Below are 21,220 nucleotides of genomic sequence, written 5' to 3'. Positions count from 1 at the left end.
ACGTTTCTAGGATTAAATAACTGAGGCTCGCATTTGCAGCTCAGACATTATTACTTCTATTTAACATTCTGTAGTAGCGTGTCTTTCAGTGGCCTGCCCTACTGTGTGTGACCTGTACTGCATGTTCTACTTTATCCTTTTAGATTTGTACCATTGCTCGTTCTTTTTTCCCTTCGTTGCTATCTTGTATTTCTGTGTCTCTGTCACCTTCCTTCTGAAGAGTAGGCATGCATTGTTCCCTTCCCTGTGGCAATTGCGAGCCTGCTCCTCGCTTTCCCTTTCCTGTCAAATGCATACGTTTTTAAAACAAATAATAATAATTAGCTGTGCTTCTCCAAAGTCCACCGGCGGCGAGAAAAGCGCCGGTGGCCATGTACTCCGAGTTTCACGTTATAATAGCTGAGAACTCTACGTAGGTTAACCTTTTTTCCGCCCGCAAGCAATTATGCTCATCGACCGACTAAAACAAAAAAAGCACTTTTTCACCCACTCACGAGGCAAGGTAAGTGCAGCAAACAAATTTTGTGCGCAAAAAAAGGTCACGCAAATTTATTTATATTCGCATGTTTGATTTATAAAGAGCGCAATAGGTTTCTCCAAAAGTAATTCACAAGAACAATGAGGAAAGAGAAAAGATTGAGACCTCAACAGCCGGCGATCTTGCTACAGTGTCCTGTGCAGCAAGCAAAACCATACATGCGTAACATTTTCACGTATACAAAATAAATCAATTCATGCGCTGTACACTGTACGGTAGTCATAAGAAAGCACTGCAGGGAATAATTATCAGTAGAGTCAGACTTTCTGCACTTTACGTGTGTACCAAAGAGTGACCAATTAAAAATAAATCAAATACTATTTCACGTAGAAAACCAGAAACGAATTTCACACAACACCGTCGGTGAAAAGCACCTCACGGCGCACAGTTCTGAGTCCAGTAATAAAAGTTAAAATGTTATGAAAACAGACACTTTGCACTAGGTATACACGACGTTCTTGAAGCAAAACACTGCTGTACGGCAAGACAGTCTCCCACCGTCACTGCTTGACCACTGGTACGCCTGTCAGAAGTAAACCTACAGATTGGATTTTAATTTATTCAAGACGAAACTAGAAATTACGACTACTGACCTGAACGATATCTGCGCATGAGCTTCTGCAAATAGTCATCTATCCCTCGCTGAATACACTCTACTCGCAAGGTACGAAACTGTCCTTCACGAAGGCCGCCAGTCTCTCACAAAACGCAAGCTCGGGCCTATGGACGGCACAGTGGACGCATCCAGTCCAGGACAGGGACACCCGACCACGTGGGACGCTGTAGTTCTCCGTGAACAGTCGCAAGTCGTAGCTGTCCGTTTCTAGGTGTCGAAGAGCGGGCAGGGCCTTCAGTACGTCGTGCAGGTCTTCGGGCTCGATGTCCAGCTGAGGTAGCGAAAGTTTCGTTTTCAAGGTGAGGTGCTCGAGCCGCGTAAACGGCTGGTGCCGGCCGAAGCGGACGCAGTGTCGCAGGAACTCTAAACACATGCCGTCGTGGCCCAAGCGCGCGGTGGTCAGCTTGTCGTGGGTCGCCGACAAGAATGCGCCGAAAGCTGCTGTCAACATGTCCATACTTATGTCGACGCACTCTAGACTAGGGAACCCGTTTCCGCCCACGGGTGTGTCGTCCGGGGAACCCAGGCACCTCACGAGCCTCAGGGCTTTCAGTTTGGGGCATAGCCTCGATATTGTAGAGAGCCGCACACCGCCGCAATTTTCGAGAGCCAGCTCTTTGAGCGCGGGTAACCTTGCAAGCATCTTCTGCAACTGAGAACTCGCGTCGGCGAACGCTAGGGCTGGACTGATTTCTATCATGATGCTGTGGAGGTTGCAGAAAGCCCGGACGTTGGCGATCTCTTCCAGCGATTCCACAGCCAACTGCAACATTGGGGCGCATCATCAGGTTCATTTTTCAAGAAAGCATGCGACTTTTGTTCACTCCTCTATGTTGTACGATTGTTTCCGAAAAAGAACCTAGCCCTCTCCGCGACCCTACTCATCCCTCCCCTTCTTAGTAGAAACTAAAGAAAGGGTAACAAGAAAATCACAGTTTTTATCACAAAGATTGCATTTAAATGTAGTACCGACTCTAACAGGCTCAACATTGATGTCAAGAGTCGTACAGAATCATGTCTTGCCAGGTTAAATATTTCTAACAAAAATTTAGGAAGCAGACTAGAAGACTAGACAATATAGAAGCTTCCAGCATACGAGTTTTTCTTGTCCCGATATTAGCTTAAGGACGCGATGAACCGCATAGTTTTGGTTGTCCAAGGCCAAGACATCAACTAGGGACAAACGTGAAACTGTCGACACCATGATAAAGTTAATGTTTGGTTTAATCGGCAATCGCTCGTCGAGTAGACTACCCCGAGCACCGTTAACACGACTGTGCGAAATTTGAACAACGCTCATGCAAGTTCACTTCATCAGATGCCGAGATGAGCTATAGTTGGTGATACATAGTACGGCGAATACACAGAGAAGACGAGACACCACCTTAAAAGACACAGGACAAAGCACCATCACGTCTACCTTGTTAAGGAGCTAAACATAGTATACAGTAGGTTGAATAAAGGGAAAATGAGACATCCACCTGTTCGTAGCAATTGCTACAAAGGAAACCCATACGGGTTCCTCGAAAGAAAAGCCTCATAGTTGAAGAAAAATTCATCCTGGTCCGGGACGAATTTTTCTTCAACTATGAGGCTTTTCTTTCGAGGAACCCGTATGGGTTTCCTTTGTAGCAATTGCTACGAACAGGTGGATGTCTCATTTTCCCTTTATTCATTACTTCTCTCCACCTTGCGGGTTTCCGCAGAACTACTACGTCATACAGTGGGTTGTCTAGTGTCCTTCAGTTTATGATTTATTTTCGCAATTTCTATTCGGCATGTCGAGCTCGTACCTGCAATTTCCCCACAGAGGGAAATTTGTCTGCAGCCGTCCTGACGTCGAACGCTATCATTGGACCCATTTGATTGTGCAGCTCTCCGCCGGACGAGTTATCCAAGCAGCCAAGCCAGAGGTGGGTGAAGTTCTTCGATCTACGAACAGCCGAAGTGGTGAGGCCGCACGGCTCCATGAAACATTTCCCGAGCCAGATGGAGTCGATGCGGCGGACCTAAAAAGTGATGAGAATAACATGAGCATATATCTCACTTCTTTCCCCAGCATAATTCCAGCCCACTACTGAACCAAGGTTTTCTAATGCACACCTCCGCAGAACCCAGGCTACGCCTACAAGTTTCTACTTGAATCGCTGCTGCAAATGATTTCGCGCCCTCACCTCTTTTCGCCTCAATTGACGATCATAAAGTTACATTAGAAGACCACCAGGTCTCTGCCTTACGTATTACGTGACCTGCGTGTAATCCGTATTTTCTGCTCCTAAATTTCCACTAGAATTTACATATATATAAGCGTACAACCATTTACTCACTGGGCGTGCATATATATAGTTAAGCAGTTTCCTGAATTAAGCACTCAGTTTCTTGTCACCGTTTGTACCCCGTGTTCCTTGTCCGTTAGACAATTAGAATTTTTAATATTAACCACCTACCAGCTAGATTAGTGCAAGCTAATCCTGAGCACATCATCATCATCATCATCATTATCATCAGCCTGGTTACACCCACTGCAGGACAAAGACCTATCCCGTACTTCTCCAACTACCCCGGTCACGTACTAATTGAGGCCATGTCGTCCCTGCAAACTTATTCTCATCCGCCCACCTAACTTTCTCCCGCCACTGCTACGCTTCCCTTCCCTTGGAATACAGTCCGTAACCCTTAATGAGCATCGGTTATCTTCCCTCCTCATTACATGTCCTGCCCATGCCCATTTCTTTTGCTTGGTTTCAAATATGATCTCATTAACTCGCGTTTGTTCCCTCACTCAATCTGCTCTTTTCTTATCCCTTAACGTTACACCATTCTTCTTTCCATAGCTCTTTGCTTCGTCCTAAATTTAAGTAGAACCCTTTTCGTAAGCCTCCAGGTTTCTGCCCCGTAGGTGAGTACTGCTAAGACAGCTATTATACACTTTTCTCTTGAGGGATAATAGCAACCTGTTGTTCATGATTTCAGAATGCCTGCCAAACGCACCCCAGCCCATTCTTATTCTTGTGATTATTTCAGTGTCATGATCCCGATCCGCAATCACTACCTGCCCTAAGTAGATGTATTCTCTTACGACTTCCAGTGCCTCGCTACCTATCATAAACTGTTGTTCCCTTCCGAGAGTGTTAAGCATTACTTCAGTTTTCTGCAGATTAATTTTTAGGCCTACCCTTCTGCTTTGCCTGGTCAGTGAGCATGCCTTGCAATTGGTCCCCTGAGTTACTAAGCAAGGCAATATCATCAGTGAATCGCAAGTTACTAAGGTATTCTCCATTAACTCTTATCTCCAATTCTTCCCAATTCCAGGTCTCTGAATACCTCCTATAAACACGCAGTGAATAGCATTGGAGATATCGTATCTCCCTGCCTGACACCTTTATTGGGATTTTGTTGCTTTCTTTATGGAGGACTACGGTGGCTGTGGAGCCGCTATAAATAAGTAAATAAATAAATAAATAGATAGGTATCTTTCAGTATTTTTACACACGGCTCGTCTACACCCTGGTTCCGTAATGCCTCCATGACAGCGGAGGTTTTGACAGAAACAAACGCTATTTCGTAATCAATGAAAGCTATATATAAGGGTTGGTTATATTCTGTACATATCTCTATCACCTTATTGACAGTGGGAATATGGTCTATTATTGTTGAGTAGCCTTTACGGAATCCTGCCTGGTCCTTTGCTTGACAGAAGTGTAAGGTGTTCCTGATTCTATTTGCGATTACCTTAGTAAATACTTTGTAGGCAACGGACAGTAAGCTCATCGCTCTATAATTTTTCAAGTCTTTGGCGTCCCCTTTCTTATGGATTAGGATTATGCTAGCGTTTTTCCAAGATTCCGGTACGCTCGAGGTCATGAGGCATTGTGTATACAGGGTGGCCAGTTTCTCTAGAACAATCTGCCCACCATCCTTCATCAAATCTGCTGTTACCTGATTCTCCACAGCTGCCTTCCCCCTTTGCATAGCTCCCAAGGCTTTTACTTCTTCCGGCGTTACTTGTAGGATTTCGAATTCCTCTAGACTATTCTCTCTTCCATTTATCGTTGTGGGTGCCAATGGTACTGTATAAATCTCTACAGAATTCCTCAGCCACTTGAACTATCTCATCCACATTAGTAATGTATTTCCAGCTTTGACTCTTAACGCATACATCTGATTCTTGCTAATTCTTAGTTTCTTCACTGCTGTTAGGCTTCCTCCGGTCCTTAGGGCATGTTCAATTTTATCCATATTATACTTCCTTATGTCAGCTGTCTTACTCTTGTTGATTAATTTCGAAAGTTGTGCCAGTTCTATTCTAGCTCTAGGGTTTGTGGCTTTCATACATTGGCGTTTCTTGATCAGATCCGTCGTATCCTGCGATAGCTTACTGGTATCCTGTCTAACGGAGTTAACACCGACTTCTGTTGCACACTCCTTAATGATGCCCACAACATTGTCGTTCATTGCTTCAACACTAAGGTCCTCTTCCTGAGTTAAAGCCGAATACCTGTTTTGTAATTTGATCTGGAATTCCTCTATTTTCCCTCTTACCGCTAACTCATTGATCGGCTTCTTATGTACCAGGTTCTTCCGTTCCCTCCTCTGGTCTAGGCTTATTCGATTTCTTACGATCCTATGGTCACTGCAGCGCACCTTGCCGAGCACGTCCACATCTTGCATTATGCTAGGGTTAGCGCAGAGTATGAAGTCTATTTCATTTCTAGTCTCGCCGTTCAGGCTCCTTCACGTCCACTTGTGGCTATCCCGCTTGCGGAAGAAGGTATTCATTATCCGCATATTATTCTGTTCCGCAAAGTCTACGAATACCTCTCCTGTGCTATTCCTAGTGCATATGCCATATTCCCCACTGACTTGTCTCCAGCCTGCTTCTTGCCTACCTTGGCATTGAAGTCGCGCATCAGTATAGTGTATTTTGTTTTGACTTTACCCATCGCCGATTCCACGTCTTCATAGAAGCTTTCGGCTTCCTGGTCATCATGACTGGATGTAGGTGCGTAGACCTGTACGACCTTCATTTTGTACCTCTTATTAAGTTTCACAACAAGACCGGCCATCTTCTCGTTGATGCTATAGAATTTGTGTCGCAGGCATATTTGTATATATATATATATATATATATATATATATATATATATATATATATATATATATATATATATATATATATATTGACTCATATTTATCCCTTTATATATATATATATATAAATATATATATATATATATATATATATATATATATATATATATATATATATATATATATATATATATACTATTGCCGTTGACTCAGTGCAATGTCGCTTGATGCCGTGTGTTATGCCAAACGTACGGAACAACGGTAGTCGGCAAGGTGGCGGAGGGTTTGCTGAGAAAACTGTAGCCTGGTGACTCTTTCAGGACGTATAGCTTTCGGTCGATTTCTAACCCGTTTTTTTTTTTTTCCAGTCTGTGAACAGCCTTTCACCGCTGCTGATACAAAGGCGCAGATGTAAAGGGGGGGCATGCTCTCGCGAAACCAAGTTGCCAGGCTCATTCGTCGCAGCACGTAAGCTGTTGTCTCCCTTTCACACGCACGTGCTTTCGCGCGAGAGCTTTGGGGCACATGACAGTTTAGGTGCTGCGCTAGAAAGCTCAGAATGACGGGAGGGGAGGGCGATAGTCGCCTCCTACGCCGGCGCTCAGGCCGCTGGCCACAACACACATATGATGATGGGCCTTATTTGTATCACCACCGATACTATCAATATAGATGCGCTCATATAGGCTACGACAATACACCCAATGCTACGAACATTGCTTATTCATTCTTAAAGCAACAGAGATACGCTTTCAAGTGCAACATTCATCTAACAAAGGGAACAGTTTTCTAGAAACGTTCGGCTATTTGATTTCATTGACAATTACCGTAAATTATTTCTAGACATTTCCTTTTTCTGTAGTTCCAGTTCATTCTTTTATTGCGTCGTTGAGTGTTGACATAACATGCACTCTTTTGCCATAGTAAACAAGTTCACACGAATGCAGAAGGGCAGCGGATTGGGCGAGTTGGTGTTCTATGGTAACAGTAAAATTCAAACAGCGCTAGACGAGAGGACCAGAAAGAGGAGGAGACAAACACGGCGCTGGACTTACTTACACCTGATTTATTTAAAGCAAGAAGTCAACTTATACGTACAAAACTCGGCACGCATGCGCCCGGTGATGTCGCCGGTATGCGCCTGGTCCTGTCGTCTAGCGCTGTTTGAATTTTATTATCACACGAATGAATTCCCAGCTCTCAGCCAGCTTTACCAAGTGCCTTCCTTTGTCTTAGTCTATTACATCGGGTGTTGATTTTCATCCTTAACTAGAATATAGTCGACCGGCCTTTACAAACTGAGTCACACGCATGTTTTTATCGTTGGGTTACCGAAATTGAATTCTGGTGTTTCACGAGCCCAAACTACAAGATTATGAAGCACGTCGTAGTGGTTGTCTCTGAATTTATTTTCGCCACCTGAGGCAAGTCGTAGTGGTTGTCTCCCAATTTTCCCCACCTGGGGTTCCTTAACGAGACCCCCATGCACGGTACACGGACATATATGCATTTGAACCCGGGACTGACCCCGCGTACTCAGTTTTAGCAGCGACCACGATAAGTCACAGGATGCGAGGTAAAATCCTAGCGTTAGGTTTCCTCCCTCTAGAGCGATATTTAGCTCATTTTCAATACCCATTTTCTATACGCACGTTAAGGCCCCTACAAGCAAGATACACGGAGCATAAAGTCCATTGCTTTGTTGCAGGCTCTTCCACGGGAGATGGATGTTTCCTCAACTTCGACGTTTCAAGTGATAACTTTATTGACGTTTTTCCCACGTACGAGAAAACTCGATTTGCACAATAACAGCGAGTACCATACCGATATGTCCCTTCGTACTGTGTATGTTAGCAAAGTATATATGCAACTACTTCCGCACAAACATGTGTATACTAGAGCATAGCCAGATCCACAACTTCCACCTGACTCATGCGTTGTTCTACTAGCTGATCTACAACGGGGGTTAACCTTCCGTCCCTTTTCATGAGTACTTGTGTGCACATTTACTACGCATTTCCGGGGGGCGTTTCAGCAACTAGCGTGCATAGCGACTTTACTTACGTCAGGGCACGTGCGAATGAGCGCCAGTGTAGTCCACGGACTCAAGAGGAGACGGCCTTCACACAGGCCGCCGATGTTGCCCAGCAGTTCCCTCAATTGGCATCGCTCGACCAGCGGCCTAAAGCGGTCCCCGCATGGCTCGTCAATTTCCAAGGCGTGTGTGCAAAGATCGTGCGGCAGCGCTAGGACCTTGACGTTCGGGAACATTCGAATAAGCTTGTGGACCGTGTCCCTGTTGTGCACGATGCATATCTCCTGGGTGCCTCGGAGGAGCTCGCTGGCGGCGCTGGCGTAGCGCTCGCAGGAGTCAAAGGACACGCAACCGCAGAACAGGGCCTTCGAGATGGTCGCCTGTCGTAGCAACTTGTTCTTCGCCAAAGGCACCAGAGACCTGCGGCGCGCGGCCACGAGGTGACCGCGGTCGTCGGCAAGGGAGAGTCCTTCTGGGACCGGCACGTCTTGCGACCAAGCAGTTTTCAGTTTCAGGACGATGTGATCTTCGGAGAGTACCAGGACTTGGGGATCACCGAACTCTCGCACCAGCTCCATAGTCCGGTATACCAGTGCAGTCTCTAATGCCTGAAATTAGCAAAAGGACGAGCGGTTACATTGCGAGCAGCACATATCTGCCCGCTAAGCCTCCCCGTAGATTACACTGGAATCATTGCGTGAGGGCGCGATGAGTTTGGACTCTCGCTCGGCTTATATTCCACTACGGCATGCAGAAATAAAGTAAGCAGCGAAATTAACCGAGCAGAAGAGACAGCTTCATGCTGAAGAAATGACAAGGGAAAGGCAAGTTGACCAGCAGAAATGCAGGATTGCTATTCTAGGATAGCTGAGTGGCGTGGCCAAATATACAAGTAGCATTTAGAGCTACAAGTTACAACAAGGTGTACGTTATATTTGTTTACGCATCAGAAAACGTACATGATTAACTTGCGTTACCACTAGCGGGGTCTCACGGTCTCATTTTGCAACCCATCTGTGCGAGCGACACATGCACGATCACTTGATGTTTTTTTTTTTTCGCGTCTACGCAAAGATACCAAAGTACAGCGCACGACATTAACTCACGCATTACATATCCTAAATGCTTAACTTATGATACAGTTAGTGGGTCGCCTACGGTTTAATCTTGCAAACATGCTCGCTCCCTATTCGCGGTGGGCCCGCCGTGGTGAAGGGCGGCGGGCGCGAACTGCCATTGTTCCCTGTCTTGCTGCCCAAGTCCGTTCAAGTCATTTGCGGACCCTGCGTGTCGAACGCAGGTGCACCATACCCGAGCAAGCATGAAATTTCTGCAAGGATTGCACACTTGGAGGCCTTGTAACTTCTGATCAGCACATGTTTGAGCCTAATAAGTTATACCTACAATGACTGCGTGAGCTCTCTCAAATACGACCCCTCTCGCTTTCTCGGCTTAACAAAAGTATACTGACGCCGAGCAAGAGGCTAAGAGAAACAGCGCTCTGGCTGCCTTTTAGCATACGCGTCAGTTGTCGCCACTGCCCAAATATCTTTTGCTCCGACAGTCGCCGGCTGTCAGTGTCTCTAGCGCGGTACGCAAATCTACCTCTCCGAATTATAACGTGCCCACATGCACATCAGGTTTGCGATAGCTCCTTAAGAATGCGCAGCTGCCGAATGGCCAAAAATGGGCTTGTCCGAATATGGTAAGTTTAGAAAAATCAACGAGGCGGCTGACTATCGCGCGCTATAGTCCAAAGGCTTGTCTGCTTTGGAGATACCTGAGCCGCCAACGTAGGTACAGGTTTAATGCCGTGATTTACTTACTTTTGATTTTGAATAGCAGTGATACGCACACTGGCAACATTTTGCCTGTCAACGTACGTCGCCTACACGGCGGCAAATTTTCCTGCTTACGTGCTATTATTATAAAATTCGACAAAACCGTAAGGGAAGGGGATGTCGAGACAAGGAATGCTACGCTCGTAAATTCGGCGTATAGCACCAGTTCTGAAAAATGCGGACTTAGAATGTGCCATGCAATGCATTTCTGCACCTCTTAAAACTTTTCCGTATTGCATTTTACTACGGCGCCGAAACACAAAGAGCTAGACTAACAGTGGATGTCGCTGAATTTATTAAGTCCGTTTTTCTCCAGATCGGTAAGTAGAACTCCCAGCAAAGTGACATGGTTTCATCGTTGTGCATGTTCACCTTTTAAAGGACAACATTCCGTCTAAAGTGCATAATTTAAAACGAAATCACTGCAATTAAGTTGATGAAAATGAACATCAGGTATATCGCTGATTAACCGGCAAAGGAAATGGGGCCACATGAAGCTTGGTCGACAAATCATCATTCCCCTTAAATTCACTGTACCTCGTAATCGGAGACAGCAATTGAAGAAACACGCTTGGACAAAAATTGCCGTGTAGGAGAAAGCATACACATGAAATCTAATATGCCGCCAAACAACACGCGATTGACAAAGCTCGCTCGCACGCACTCAACAGACACTTCACGTTCGACTATAGTGTCAAACACACGACATGTGCGACGCACCATGAAAGGCCCCATCTTGAAATGAATTCCGGGCGACACATAGACCCGACGAGAAGAACAGCGGAGATGATGAAGTGACTGATTGATTGATCCATCCCTTCCTTCATTCATGAGGCTTAACGTTCCAAACAAACATCGGAGCTATGAGACAGGCAGCAGTAGATTGGCACCAGGATAATGTTAACCACTAGGGGTTGATTGAGGTCCGCGTCAATTAAGCTCCCGAGCGTTTTTTCACATTTCACCCATTTCAAAACGCGGCCGCCGCGACAGAAAACCGACCCCGCGACCTCCTAGCCACGGCGATTAATTTTGAGCACGCGCACACGCACGCAAACGTAAACTCAGTGTCACGCAAGTTTAAGCTCCGAGCACAGGGTCTGCATACACACAGTTCTGCTGCGCCGAAATCAACACACTTTCAGTTTGGCAGCGCAACTGAGTGTGGCTGCAGAAGCGCCAAAAAATACATTGCATGCATGTTGGCAGGGCATGCATCACCGCTCATTGATACAGCGTGCCCATCGCGCATGAGTAACAAAACGCCCGGAGTCAGCAAACAACCAACAAAACTGCTATGTTCTGGCCGACAAAAACAGTAGCAGTGACTTACCGTTATGGAGTGGTTTACTCGAACTTAGCGTCACACACGGCCGATGGAGATCCAATGCTCGCGGATACGTATTCCAGGGCAGAGAAAGCGTTTTGCGTACAGACGAACCTTTGCTTAACTGGAGTTATGCTGACTGCACACACGCCAGCGAGACAGCGATGCAGGCACCGCTGAGTTCAACAATCTAATCGATACAAATCCAACCTACAACTTGTCACACGCAATGCTTACAAAGAAAGCGCTATGTTGATAACGAAATCAACTCCGATGCGAGTATAGTACGACCACTATAGCATCTACGAGTAAACCTCCGGATCAGGGAAATTAGACGTTTCGCTAGTTACGTATCCCCGCAATAGAACAACGCTATCGAATTCAGCGCCCTCGCCGGCCTTTCAGTGAAGAGTATGACCTATATAGCAGAGCGGGACTAGTAGACTCTAAGCAGGCCGTACTGTTGTGTGTACTGCCAAATGGAAGGTGCGCCGCATGCGTAGAAAGTGTGGCGTAGCAAAAAGGAAAAAAGAACGAAATAAAAAAAATTTGTGTGGCAGCAGCGCGATCGAGGTTGAATTATGCTCGCCGGTAGGAGAGGCGGGCCATCGAGCTCAGCTACGCGTATTTCGCCCTTTTATTTGTGGTTGCTACATTGATACGGTCTTTTTTCTGCGCGTCAATTTTCTATATGCAATGCGAGTAGATCTCGGCTGTTAACTCAGACTGCTTATTTATTTATTTTTTACACAGCTGACGCACAGTTCGAAACTATTTTTGCAAACTGTTCCAGCTTAGCGAGTCTTAGAACGATCGGACTGTCATGTTCGCAGTCATACTAGCTCTATACGCCTCTTCCAAATTCTGTCAACATATACCCAGAATGTTTAGTCCGCTTGTTCATCTTGCCTTTTTAGCCCACATGACAAGAAATGTATCTTTGACAGAATAACATGCTTGAATACGCAGGCAAATTCCGCGCACACCTGCTGTCCACCAGCTGTGTGAGCTCCGTGTTCGACGTGGAAATAACGTACACGACGGCATCTTAATGATCTCCTGATTTCGCCACTTTCACATAGAGTAGGTTCATACGCGCAATGTTATAACGTCACTTACCACTTACCTCCGTGCGCTGTACCAGCATAGCGCATTTTGATGTTAGAGCAGGTCGCAGTGTTTAGAACGAGGATTCTGCAGCACCTGCTGAAACGTTACCTCAGGGACGGCAGCTCAATTGTTTCGACCTTTGTTCTTTCCCATCGGATCTCGGTCTATTTTAGAACTTGGCTATGTCGTAGGAAGGATTCGGTGGCACTATGGGATGGGATGTCGCTGCGTGGAATAATGCCCAATTTATAGTGAACTGTACGTAAAATAAAACCAAAGGAATCAATATTCTCTCCTGGATACACGAGTCTTGTAGCCGACTCAAAAATATCCGGATGATTAACATGTGCCCTGTCAGTCAAGATCATAGAATCCCTGCGCCACTGACATCCCCCTGCCACCACGAGACACGGTCGTGTTAGGCATCGCCTGACGTTGGTGCGCAGACGCGAGTATAAGTGGGTGCGCGAGAATGAAATTCTGGGCGCTTTTGCTCTTTGAAAACACGACTTTGCCTGGGTACTATGGAGATCTTCGTTTGCTCGATTCGTATGCGCTTGTCCCTAGGCGTGCTGGCACTGCGGAATGAGGTCGTGCGCTGGACATGCCCATGTGCGAGTTTGTCTACGCTCCGACGCTGGCTGCCGGCGAGGTGAACCACATGAAGCAGTGGGCACTGACGCCCCCTTGCGTGATCGCTCTGTCTAAATGTACGTCGGACAGACTTTGTCGACGTACCTTGCTGATAACAAGTTCAAATAAATAAGTTGCGCTTACCTGTGCGATCAGTAGTACACTGCAACCCGGAATTCCAGGTACTTAGCGAGGATGCCACAACATCTAGCTTTTTTCGAAATCCGCGCCGTTCGCCGAAAACATTTGCGGCCGGCTGTGCAACAGTTGCGTGATATTAAACTTATTTTTGCCGCCCTCCGAATGTGTCAGAGCCCATCCGGACATTCCTTACCGTGGAGAAGCAGATGATGGCGTCCCAGCAGTCTTGCAGAGTAGCTCTTATGCAGGACAGCCCACGATGTAGTGACGATAAAGAATCAGTCGTCAGAGCCAATTGCCAATCTGTGAGTCCCGAATCGAACACTTTTTTGGGCGCGCTACTGTCCATCTAAAGTAACACTAACAGCGCGACGATAGCGGTGAGCACAGTCGTCGGTTGTCAAAATTTGATCCACAGGCCAAGAACCTCGCTTCCGGTCATTCATTACAGGTAACTTAATATGGCGAAGAGTTATCGATTCACACCCCGCATCAGGAAGTGAACTTCCTTTTGTACAAACATATCGGAGGTCAGCGTGGTGGATCAGGCGAGATCACGATGTTCTCGTTTGCTAGCTGCGCCAGGGTTACCACCAGAGCATCGGCCGCTTCTTTTAGCACGACGCCCGTGAGCATGACCTCTCCTATCAACGGGAGGGGGGTTTCCGGCATAAAACGACGCACTTCCGCCAGATGTGTCGCAGTTACGACGGTGGAGAATGAGACAATGCCAAAGGCGTGGCTTTGAAAGGTAGGTGACCTTACGCCCAGAAAAAAACAAGTAACACTCGGAGCTCAACGGAGCAGATAGCACAATCGTCGTAATCGGATCTCCGAGTCAAACGCATCGGCCGTTTGTACACAGCCCACCGCTGATTGCAGCGTAACGGTGCGGCTCGCGTCCGTTACAGAATTTACTGCGCTATTCGCGTCACGCGCACAATCTAGCTGATTAAACAAGATAATTCGCTATAGTATCGACGCCAACGTTCGATAAGATTTCGGTAAACGAAAGGGCGTCTTGCCACGATCAGTAACGTTGCAACACTTGCAAGCCAGCACAAAAAAGAAAAGTTACGACGATAAGGCTACTCCCTAATGCGAAATATTAACGCAGCTCTATACGTGTTTTCACTTTGCGTGTCAATATTTGAAATGTGAATATGAAGGTACACGATGTCTATTAGCAAGAAGACGCCGTGAGTAGCGCGCTTTGTTTCCAAACAGACGACACGCGCTACTCTGGCGCCACATCGTAGCCATTGTCGCCGCACAGCCCGTCTTGCACGGTACTGCGCTTTTCTACCAACGATGAGAGAGGCACCGCGTAGCGGGAAAATGGTGCTGCCAGTGCCAGTGGCGACGACACCTAACGCAACGTTACATCGAGACTTCCTCGTAGCCGTTCACCTTCGCCCTTTGCAGGAACATTGATCCCACGCCATACACGCTGGTAACGCGGCCTGACGTCAGCAGCTCACGCCGCGGGAGAGCACAGCCCATCCTACCTGACGCCAACCTGCCCACCCCCCTTTGGAGGCCCAGATGAGATCGCCCGCGCGGCTGCAGATGCCTTGACCGCCGGCAACTCGGCGCATGCGCAGACCATTTCCCCTCCGCTACGGTGGCTAGACCTCAGCTCCTCCTCCACTTCCCTCCCCGCGCGCTCTTCTGTCGCCTACTGCTGCGTTCCGCGTTCGCTTTCATCTTTCAATGAGCTTGTTCACTCGGTTACGGCGAGGAACGACACCTACGCTCAAGAGAGAGAGAAAAAGGCAAAGGAAAGACACGGAGGTTAACCAGAGATTATCTCCGGTTGCCTACCCTGTACTGGGGGAGGGGAAAGGGGATGCAATAGGTGAGAAAGAAAGAAGGATAAAAAAGGAAAAAAAAACTAAGCACACACACGCACGTACACACGAACTATTTCTGTGGGCACTGTCACGCAACCCGCAACGGCATTCCTAGACTTACGCAGTGTCACCGTACAGTCCTGCGCCACACAGTGTACTGTCACAATTTGTCAGAAAGTCCCGTGTCTTTCAAGTGTCGCAGCAGCGCCTTCATAGCGGATCGCGCTGATGTTCGCATAGGCCAGGTTCCAAGGATCTTGTTTTCTGTCTTTGGGCGCTTGTCCAGTTTGTCTAAGGTGGCTGAGAGGACAGTTCTTTGTGGGTTAAAACGAGAGCACTGACAAAGAAGATGCTCGATCGTTTCGTTGCACCCGCAGAAGTCACACAGTGGGCTGTTGGCCATTCCGATAAGGAAAGAGTAGGCATTTGAAAATGCTACTCCAAGCCATAGACGGATAAGAAGGGTGCAGTCTCGGGCGGACTCAACGTAAGAACGGGCGCCTAAGAGCTGCGCTCTAAAACAGTAACCAGTAAAATATAAACAATGTACTCGTGTCGGTTCCCTTTCGTTAATAGCAGCGTCCCTATGAGGCAAACAGAACATGAAACGGAAACAGTACATGTGACGAACCTTGCATGCTCGTCACTTTATCCCGTAATTAATTTATTTGCCTACAAGTAGAAAGGAAGTTGTAACGTCGTCGCGAAGCTTGTCGTAGCTCGCGTTATTTATGCATCTTTTTCATTTACTTATATAATTATATTCCATAGTTTCATGTGCCATAACAACAACGTAATAATAAAATTACTAGTTGAGTCGGTTCATACTAATTAATGAATACTCTTAAGCGAAGTTTTAAGACGGGGCAAGAGAAGACAACGGCAAACCGGAGAAGCGCTATTGGCAACTAATCTCTGCTGTGAACAGTTTGGCCACTTATATACGCAGCAGAACAAGTTTGCGCAAGCGCTCTGCGCATCAAGCCACAAATGCGTCATATCACAGAAGCGAACAGATGACTGCATGTTTTCTAAAACTGTTTTTGTTTGCTACGCGACAGCCGACGTAGCGCTAACACAGGCGCTCGTTCTTTCTGATATGCTTCCATGAATTCCCTGCCCAAAGCATTCCCATTCCTGCCTAGAATCCGAACACCAGTAAAAATTAGCGCACATGCTCAGGACCTACAATCCATACCCACGTGAAATGAAGTTTCATTAGCTACTGATCGCTCGTGTTCCCGTGCCCGACCGTTAACGCATCAGCCGGTTTGTCCGATGTAGACTTTTCCGCAAATGGAATCTCGCGCACAACGCCAACAAATCGGCAACACCTAAGTTGCTGCAGATGGCACTGTTATCTCAAAGACAATGTGCTGCTTTTCACTTTCTGTTCAAGATATGTTGCAGCTCGTTTGACACACCTAAAGGTAAATCACTGTAATACGTACACATATGTATCTCACACAAAGTGCACGCCCAGGGCAAAAAAATAAAGAAGGCCCAGTTAGTACCTCTTACCTGTCACTGCGAAATTTTACGAATTCTGAAGCCCACAGGTTGGCAGGCAGGCTAAGTTGCTAATTAGCCCATCAGTCTGTCCTTGTGAGGTATGCTAATTGTACTTCTTACTGCGAAAGACTAATGACCTTGGGTCAGCAGAAGATCGACCAATGTCTCGTGTTCCGTCATACGAAAAAAAAAACTGCAGTGGACGTGTGCCATCTTGGTAAATCTGAACCCATTTTACATCAAAGCTGTTTCTTTTCTACGGTCAAAATAAGAATTTCAGTTGCCTGTAATGAGATCACGTACCTTAAAATGTTGCCCGTATAGCACTCGCCTGTTGGAAACTTTGGCCGCGTACAATACTTTCAAGCCCTACTTAACGAACTTCACTAAGGTGATTCATCCATGCACATTACACTTCGGCAGAACACTGGCAACATGGCCTACGTCTCCTTCCAGTTTTTTCCCGCTAACTCTATCTCAGTTTCGTTCGCAGTTCTACGAGGGCAGCGGGATAAATTCTGGTTGTTCGAAAAAGACAGCTACAATTTTCCGGATCGCTAGCATACGTAATTTGTGGTTAATGCCATAAACAGACCACACCTATTGAAACTCGCCCATACGTTACCCATAATATGCGTGTAAAAAATATAAACAAGGCACTTTGTTTAAGTCCCTAGTGAACCAGGGTAACCTGCTACAAACTTCACATGACGCATTAAAAAAAACGTTTAGTATCGCGCGTGACAGAAATGTGTGCTGTGATTTTTTTGTCCTAAGCGCTTGGTTCTTTTGGTTTCCTTACTAGATATATATTTTATACTGTTGTCATTGCTACGCAAAAAGGAGTAGCCATCGCCATTATAAGGTGACGCCTATTCCGCTTTTATTCATTTACATTTTAGAAAATCGGTGTAGTAATTTCTAGCAAAGCACCCAATCAGACCAGGAACGCTAAAGTTTCTCCACACAATGCACTAAACACCAACCCCATTTTCGCAAAATATAAACTTGGCGTAAAGCAGAGAAACCTCACGATATTTCAACGCAGAGATTAAAAAATCTGTTTGAAATGTTCGAACATTTGATGCATAGTTTTTTTTTCGGAAGCTGCAGTTGATCCACACATTTAACTTCACACAGATATTCGTAGTAATATTCCCCGCTTTTCATAAAAAATTCATATTGGTGGCACTTGGTCGTTCTGCCATGACAAAGGGCTGTATTCTGCGCCGCTCATGAGACACACGCATATCACACCGGAGTGCTTGCATATGTAATTCATTACAAACGAAGCGATTAACCCACACACCTCAAATTTTGCTTCTGCATCACCCATTACCATATTCTTACATTTACCACACATAAACAAGAAGCCCCTTTGTTTCTCAAAGGATGCTGGGAGAAGATTCCATAACACATAGAACAAGGGTTCAAAAAATACTTTTAACGCCCCTAATTGATTGAGAAACATCAAAATTCCGCGCCACATTGCAATTGACATGGCTGCCATCGCAATTGAATATAAAGTTACTGCAACGCACAGTTTTATCGGGACGTTCGGAAATGTAGTTGATGATAGCGGCGTCAGTCATTTTAACACTTGCTTAAGGAATTTTTTTCCCAAACGCTGTACTGGACCACGGGCATTCAAATCCGCACATACATTTGCGATAGTGATGAAACGCATTTTTCTTCGTCTGCTCTTGGCGGTGTTCGTGGTTATGACAGCTTATGCTTAGGGCAGCGTGCTCAATTTTGCGGTGCTTCTAAAATGCACCACTAGCGCTCCGGAGCACTTGCACACGTATCTATTTGCAAAGGCAGTAATTCACTCACCCAACTCTGCCCACATCATTGCTCAAATCATGCCCCTTGTTTTCTTTAAGTGTGAAAAAAAAAGGTGCGTAGCTTAGTTCCCCTAGGGCAGTCGAAAAACCAACTGCGAACCCTTAATGAAGCACGAAGATAAGATAAAAACGAAAGTTAAGGTATTATTTGCGACATTTCAAATGAGCGCAGGAACGTGAAAGATTCGGAACACATTAAACCTCGCATTTCCCATAAAGTTCCATGAATTTGAAGCTGGTATCTTGTACAGTTGTTTTCGGATTTCAGAAAAATATTACACAGAATGACACTATGACATCTCTAAGAAGTATTATTATTTTCTTTCATTTTTGAAAGGCAGTTCTTGATCTACACGTATTTAATTGTCCAATGAGATTAGCCGTAAATGTTCCCCCCAGTAATGCGACGGCTGCCTGCCACATTTTGCACCACTCGTAAAACTCAATTATATATGCTTAGAGGGGCCTAAATACTTAACTCACTGCACAAGCTGTAGTAAGCCACAAAACTCCTAATTTCGCCTACGCACAAGCCACAATGTTCCCCTTATTTCTACCGAAATATTAAGTTTGCGTAACCTAATAGTTCCCTCGGGACACTGTGAAACATAGCTTAAAATATTGATGTAACGCTTTCGAGCATTTGCGAAATATTTTTTTATTTTACGAAGACTGTATTCTCTTCACAAATATTTGTCTTTACACACAAATTTTCCGTAGCGTTTTCCCCGACTTCGCTAAATGTGACTGTGGCTGAATATCTAGTTCCGCCATAGCAGAATGCTCTATTTTGCGCCATACAAATAGCGCTCCGTAGCACTTGCAGGCGTACTTTATTTCAAAGCCCGTAACGAACCCGCATACTTAAAATTTTCCTTACACATTACCCATAACGTGCCCCTTGCTTTTGCCAAATACAAACTAGGCGCGTCATTTAATTCGCTGAGGACAGCGGAGATACAAACTGCGAACTACATCTGACGCACGAAAATATGGGGGAGGGGGGGGGGGGGGCGACGATTGCTGAGTAATTATTTGCAGCGCTTGTAGTTATATGCCCATAACGTGAAACTTTCGCCCCAAATTAAACATAACGGCTGCTTTATTCTCACTGAACTTGTAGTGCGTGTGTTCCAAAGTTGTTTTAGGACTGTGGAAAACATTGCGGAAACCGGCGGTATGACACTGTGGAACACTTCAGTAACTTTCTACCAAGGCTGTAGTTAACCAACTTTGTTTAAAGATTTAACGTTCTTCACTCGCAAGCTGCTTCCTTCTTCAACGAAATATCAACATTCTGGCTCACCTATTTAACTGAGGAACCCGAGGAAATGCAACAAGTCTCCTATAAGGCGTAAAAATTGGATGACCAGGGTTCAGAATTTATTTTCGAAGCACATAATTCATGCACGAACTTCGAACTTTCGGTACACGTCACATACATAGTGGCGCCAATTTCCCACCGATACAAATTTTTGCCGTTTGCAATGCTCCTATGAATACGGGGTAACATTCTAAGCGTTTATTATAACCCCTATAAACGAGCCTGAAGTGAGGATTAAGTAATCTTCAATTGAGCCCTAATTGACACACTCGCACGCTTCAACATTCGCCTGCCCTAGTTGCCCCCTAAAGGTCCCCACAAACTCTCAAAACACGAACTTCGCGAATAATAATTCTCCCTTTAAAAAAAAAAGTGACAACTGGCTCACAACATTTCTGAGCATGAACAGCTGCTCTATAAAACAGGAGCGGATACTTACCAGTGACGTGTGAGGCACCGAATCACAGTGCACCGCCCGAAGGCTATTATTGGATACGTCGACCCTATCACTGAGCATGCTCGACAGACAAGCGAGTTCCTGCCTACCTACACGTGCTGCTTGCTTTCACAGGAGCGAGGCCGGCGAGAAGTTGGAGGAGTACCGTGCAGACCGCCTGAAAGCGTCGTCAACTACTAAACGTTATGGGTTTGACAGTCGAGATCAATCGCCTGTCCAGACTGCCAAATGACCTGAAGCGGCCAGCAGAAAGCGACGCCGAATGCGAAAGTATAAGGTGGCATCGCGAAGCCGACGGTTTCAAATTATTTCGAGTTCCCCCCACTAGTGTTCCTGTATATGCTCCCTGCGGGAGCATATACAGGAAAGGGGTGGAAAGTAGTGTTCCTGTATATGCTCCCTGCGGGAGCATATACAGGAAAACTACCCCCCACTGGAATATGCCGCCATCCGGCGGCGAACAGCACAATCGAAAAAAAAGGGGGCTGCCCTTGAACGTAGCCCCCGAAATCGGCGCTGTGGCGCGAAAATGTACGCGTGGATGATGCAGTACACAGAGTCACAAGCCCAGTGCAACCCACTTGCCTGGTTGCTGGCTGACCTGGGCGTGGGGCGACGATTATTTTCAGGCTTAGTTACGCAGGCCTGCAGTGCGTTTGCTTCAACCTTTGTTGCTTTGAGGGGCGTTATGCAGAATAGCTGTTTCAGTTATGTACTCCTAAGGACGGTATTTTGAACAAATTTTTATTATTATTTCGTCCTCTGTTTTTCCTATCGTCCGTCGCTCCCACAGGCTGTTAAAGCGACGCTTCGCCAGGTTCGTGTCACGGGTTTAAGGCTGTCGAACTCAGCCCCGTCTCCCGGAAGGCAACACAGTTATACAGCAAAAATAATT

At 46.1% G+C, this 21,220-nt stretch overlaps 1 protein-coding gene across 4 annotated transcripts; it reads right to left on the bottom strand.

Moving 5' to 3' along the window:
* Positions 1–526: 526 nt before the first annotated feature.
* On the bottom strand, positions 527–20,589 carry LOC139050593 (uncharacterized). 4 transcript variants are annotated; one of them, XM_070527157.1, is made up of 4 exons: positions 20,308–20,589; positions 8,310–8,888; positions 2,948–3,163; positions 527–1,917 (listed from the first exon to the last, which is right to left on the bottom strand). In XM_070527157.1, exons 1-4 carry the CDS (start codon positions 20,383–20,385, stop codon positions 1,192–1,194), a joined length of 1,599 nt encoding a protein of 532 aa, XP_070383258.1. In that variant the 5' UTR covers positions 20,386–20,589; the 3' UTR covers positions 527–1,191. The 4 variants fall into 4 exon arrangements, with proteins under 4 accessions (XP_070383258.1, XP_070383257.1, XP_070383260.1 ...); XM_070527156.1 differs by lacking the exon at positions 20,308–20,589 and adding an exon at positions 13,526–14,018; XM_070527159.1 differs by lacking the exon at positions 20,308–20,589 and adding an exon at positions 13,336–13,467.
* Positions 20,590–21,220: the final 631 nt, after the last annotated feature.

Source organism: Dermacentor albipictus, chromosome 10 (genome assembly GCF_038994185.2).
Source record: "Dermacentor albipictus isolate Rhodes 1998 colony chromosome 10, USDA_Dalb.pri_finalv2, whole genome shotgun sequence".
Classification (NCBI taxonomy): domain Eukaryota; kingdom Metazoa; phylum Arthropoda; class Arachnida; order Ixodida; family Ixodidae; genus Dermacentor; species Dermacentor albipictus.
This window is presented reverse-complemented; position numbering and strand designations above follow the sequence as displayed.

Bases quoted from the DNA above. Each gene is read 5' to 3' on its own strand.
- LOC139050593 (XM_070527156.1), bottom strand. From the start codon at position 13,681: ATGGACAGTAGCGCGCCCAAAAAAGTGTTCGATTCGGGACTCACAGAT. The intron at 3,164-8,309 runs GTAAGTAAAGTC...ATCACTTTTTAG, and splicing joins TCATTCGCACGTGCCCTGAC to GTCCGCCGCATCGACTCCAT. The intron at 1,918-2,947 runs GTACGAGCTCGA...CCAATGTTGCAG, and splicing joins CCTCTGTGGGGAAATTGCAG to TTGGCTGTGGAATCGCTGGA.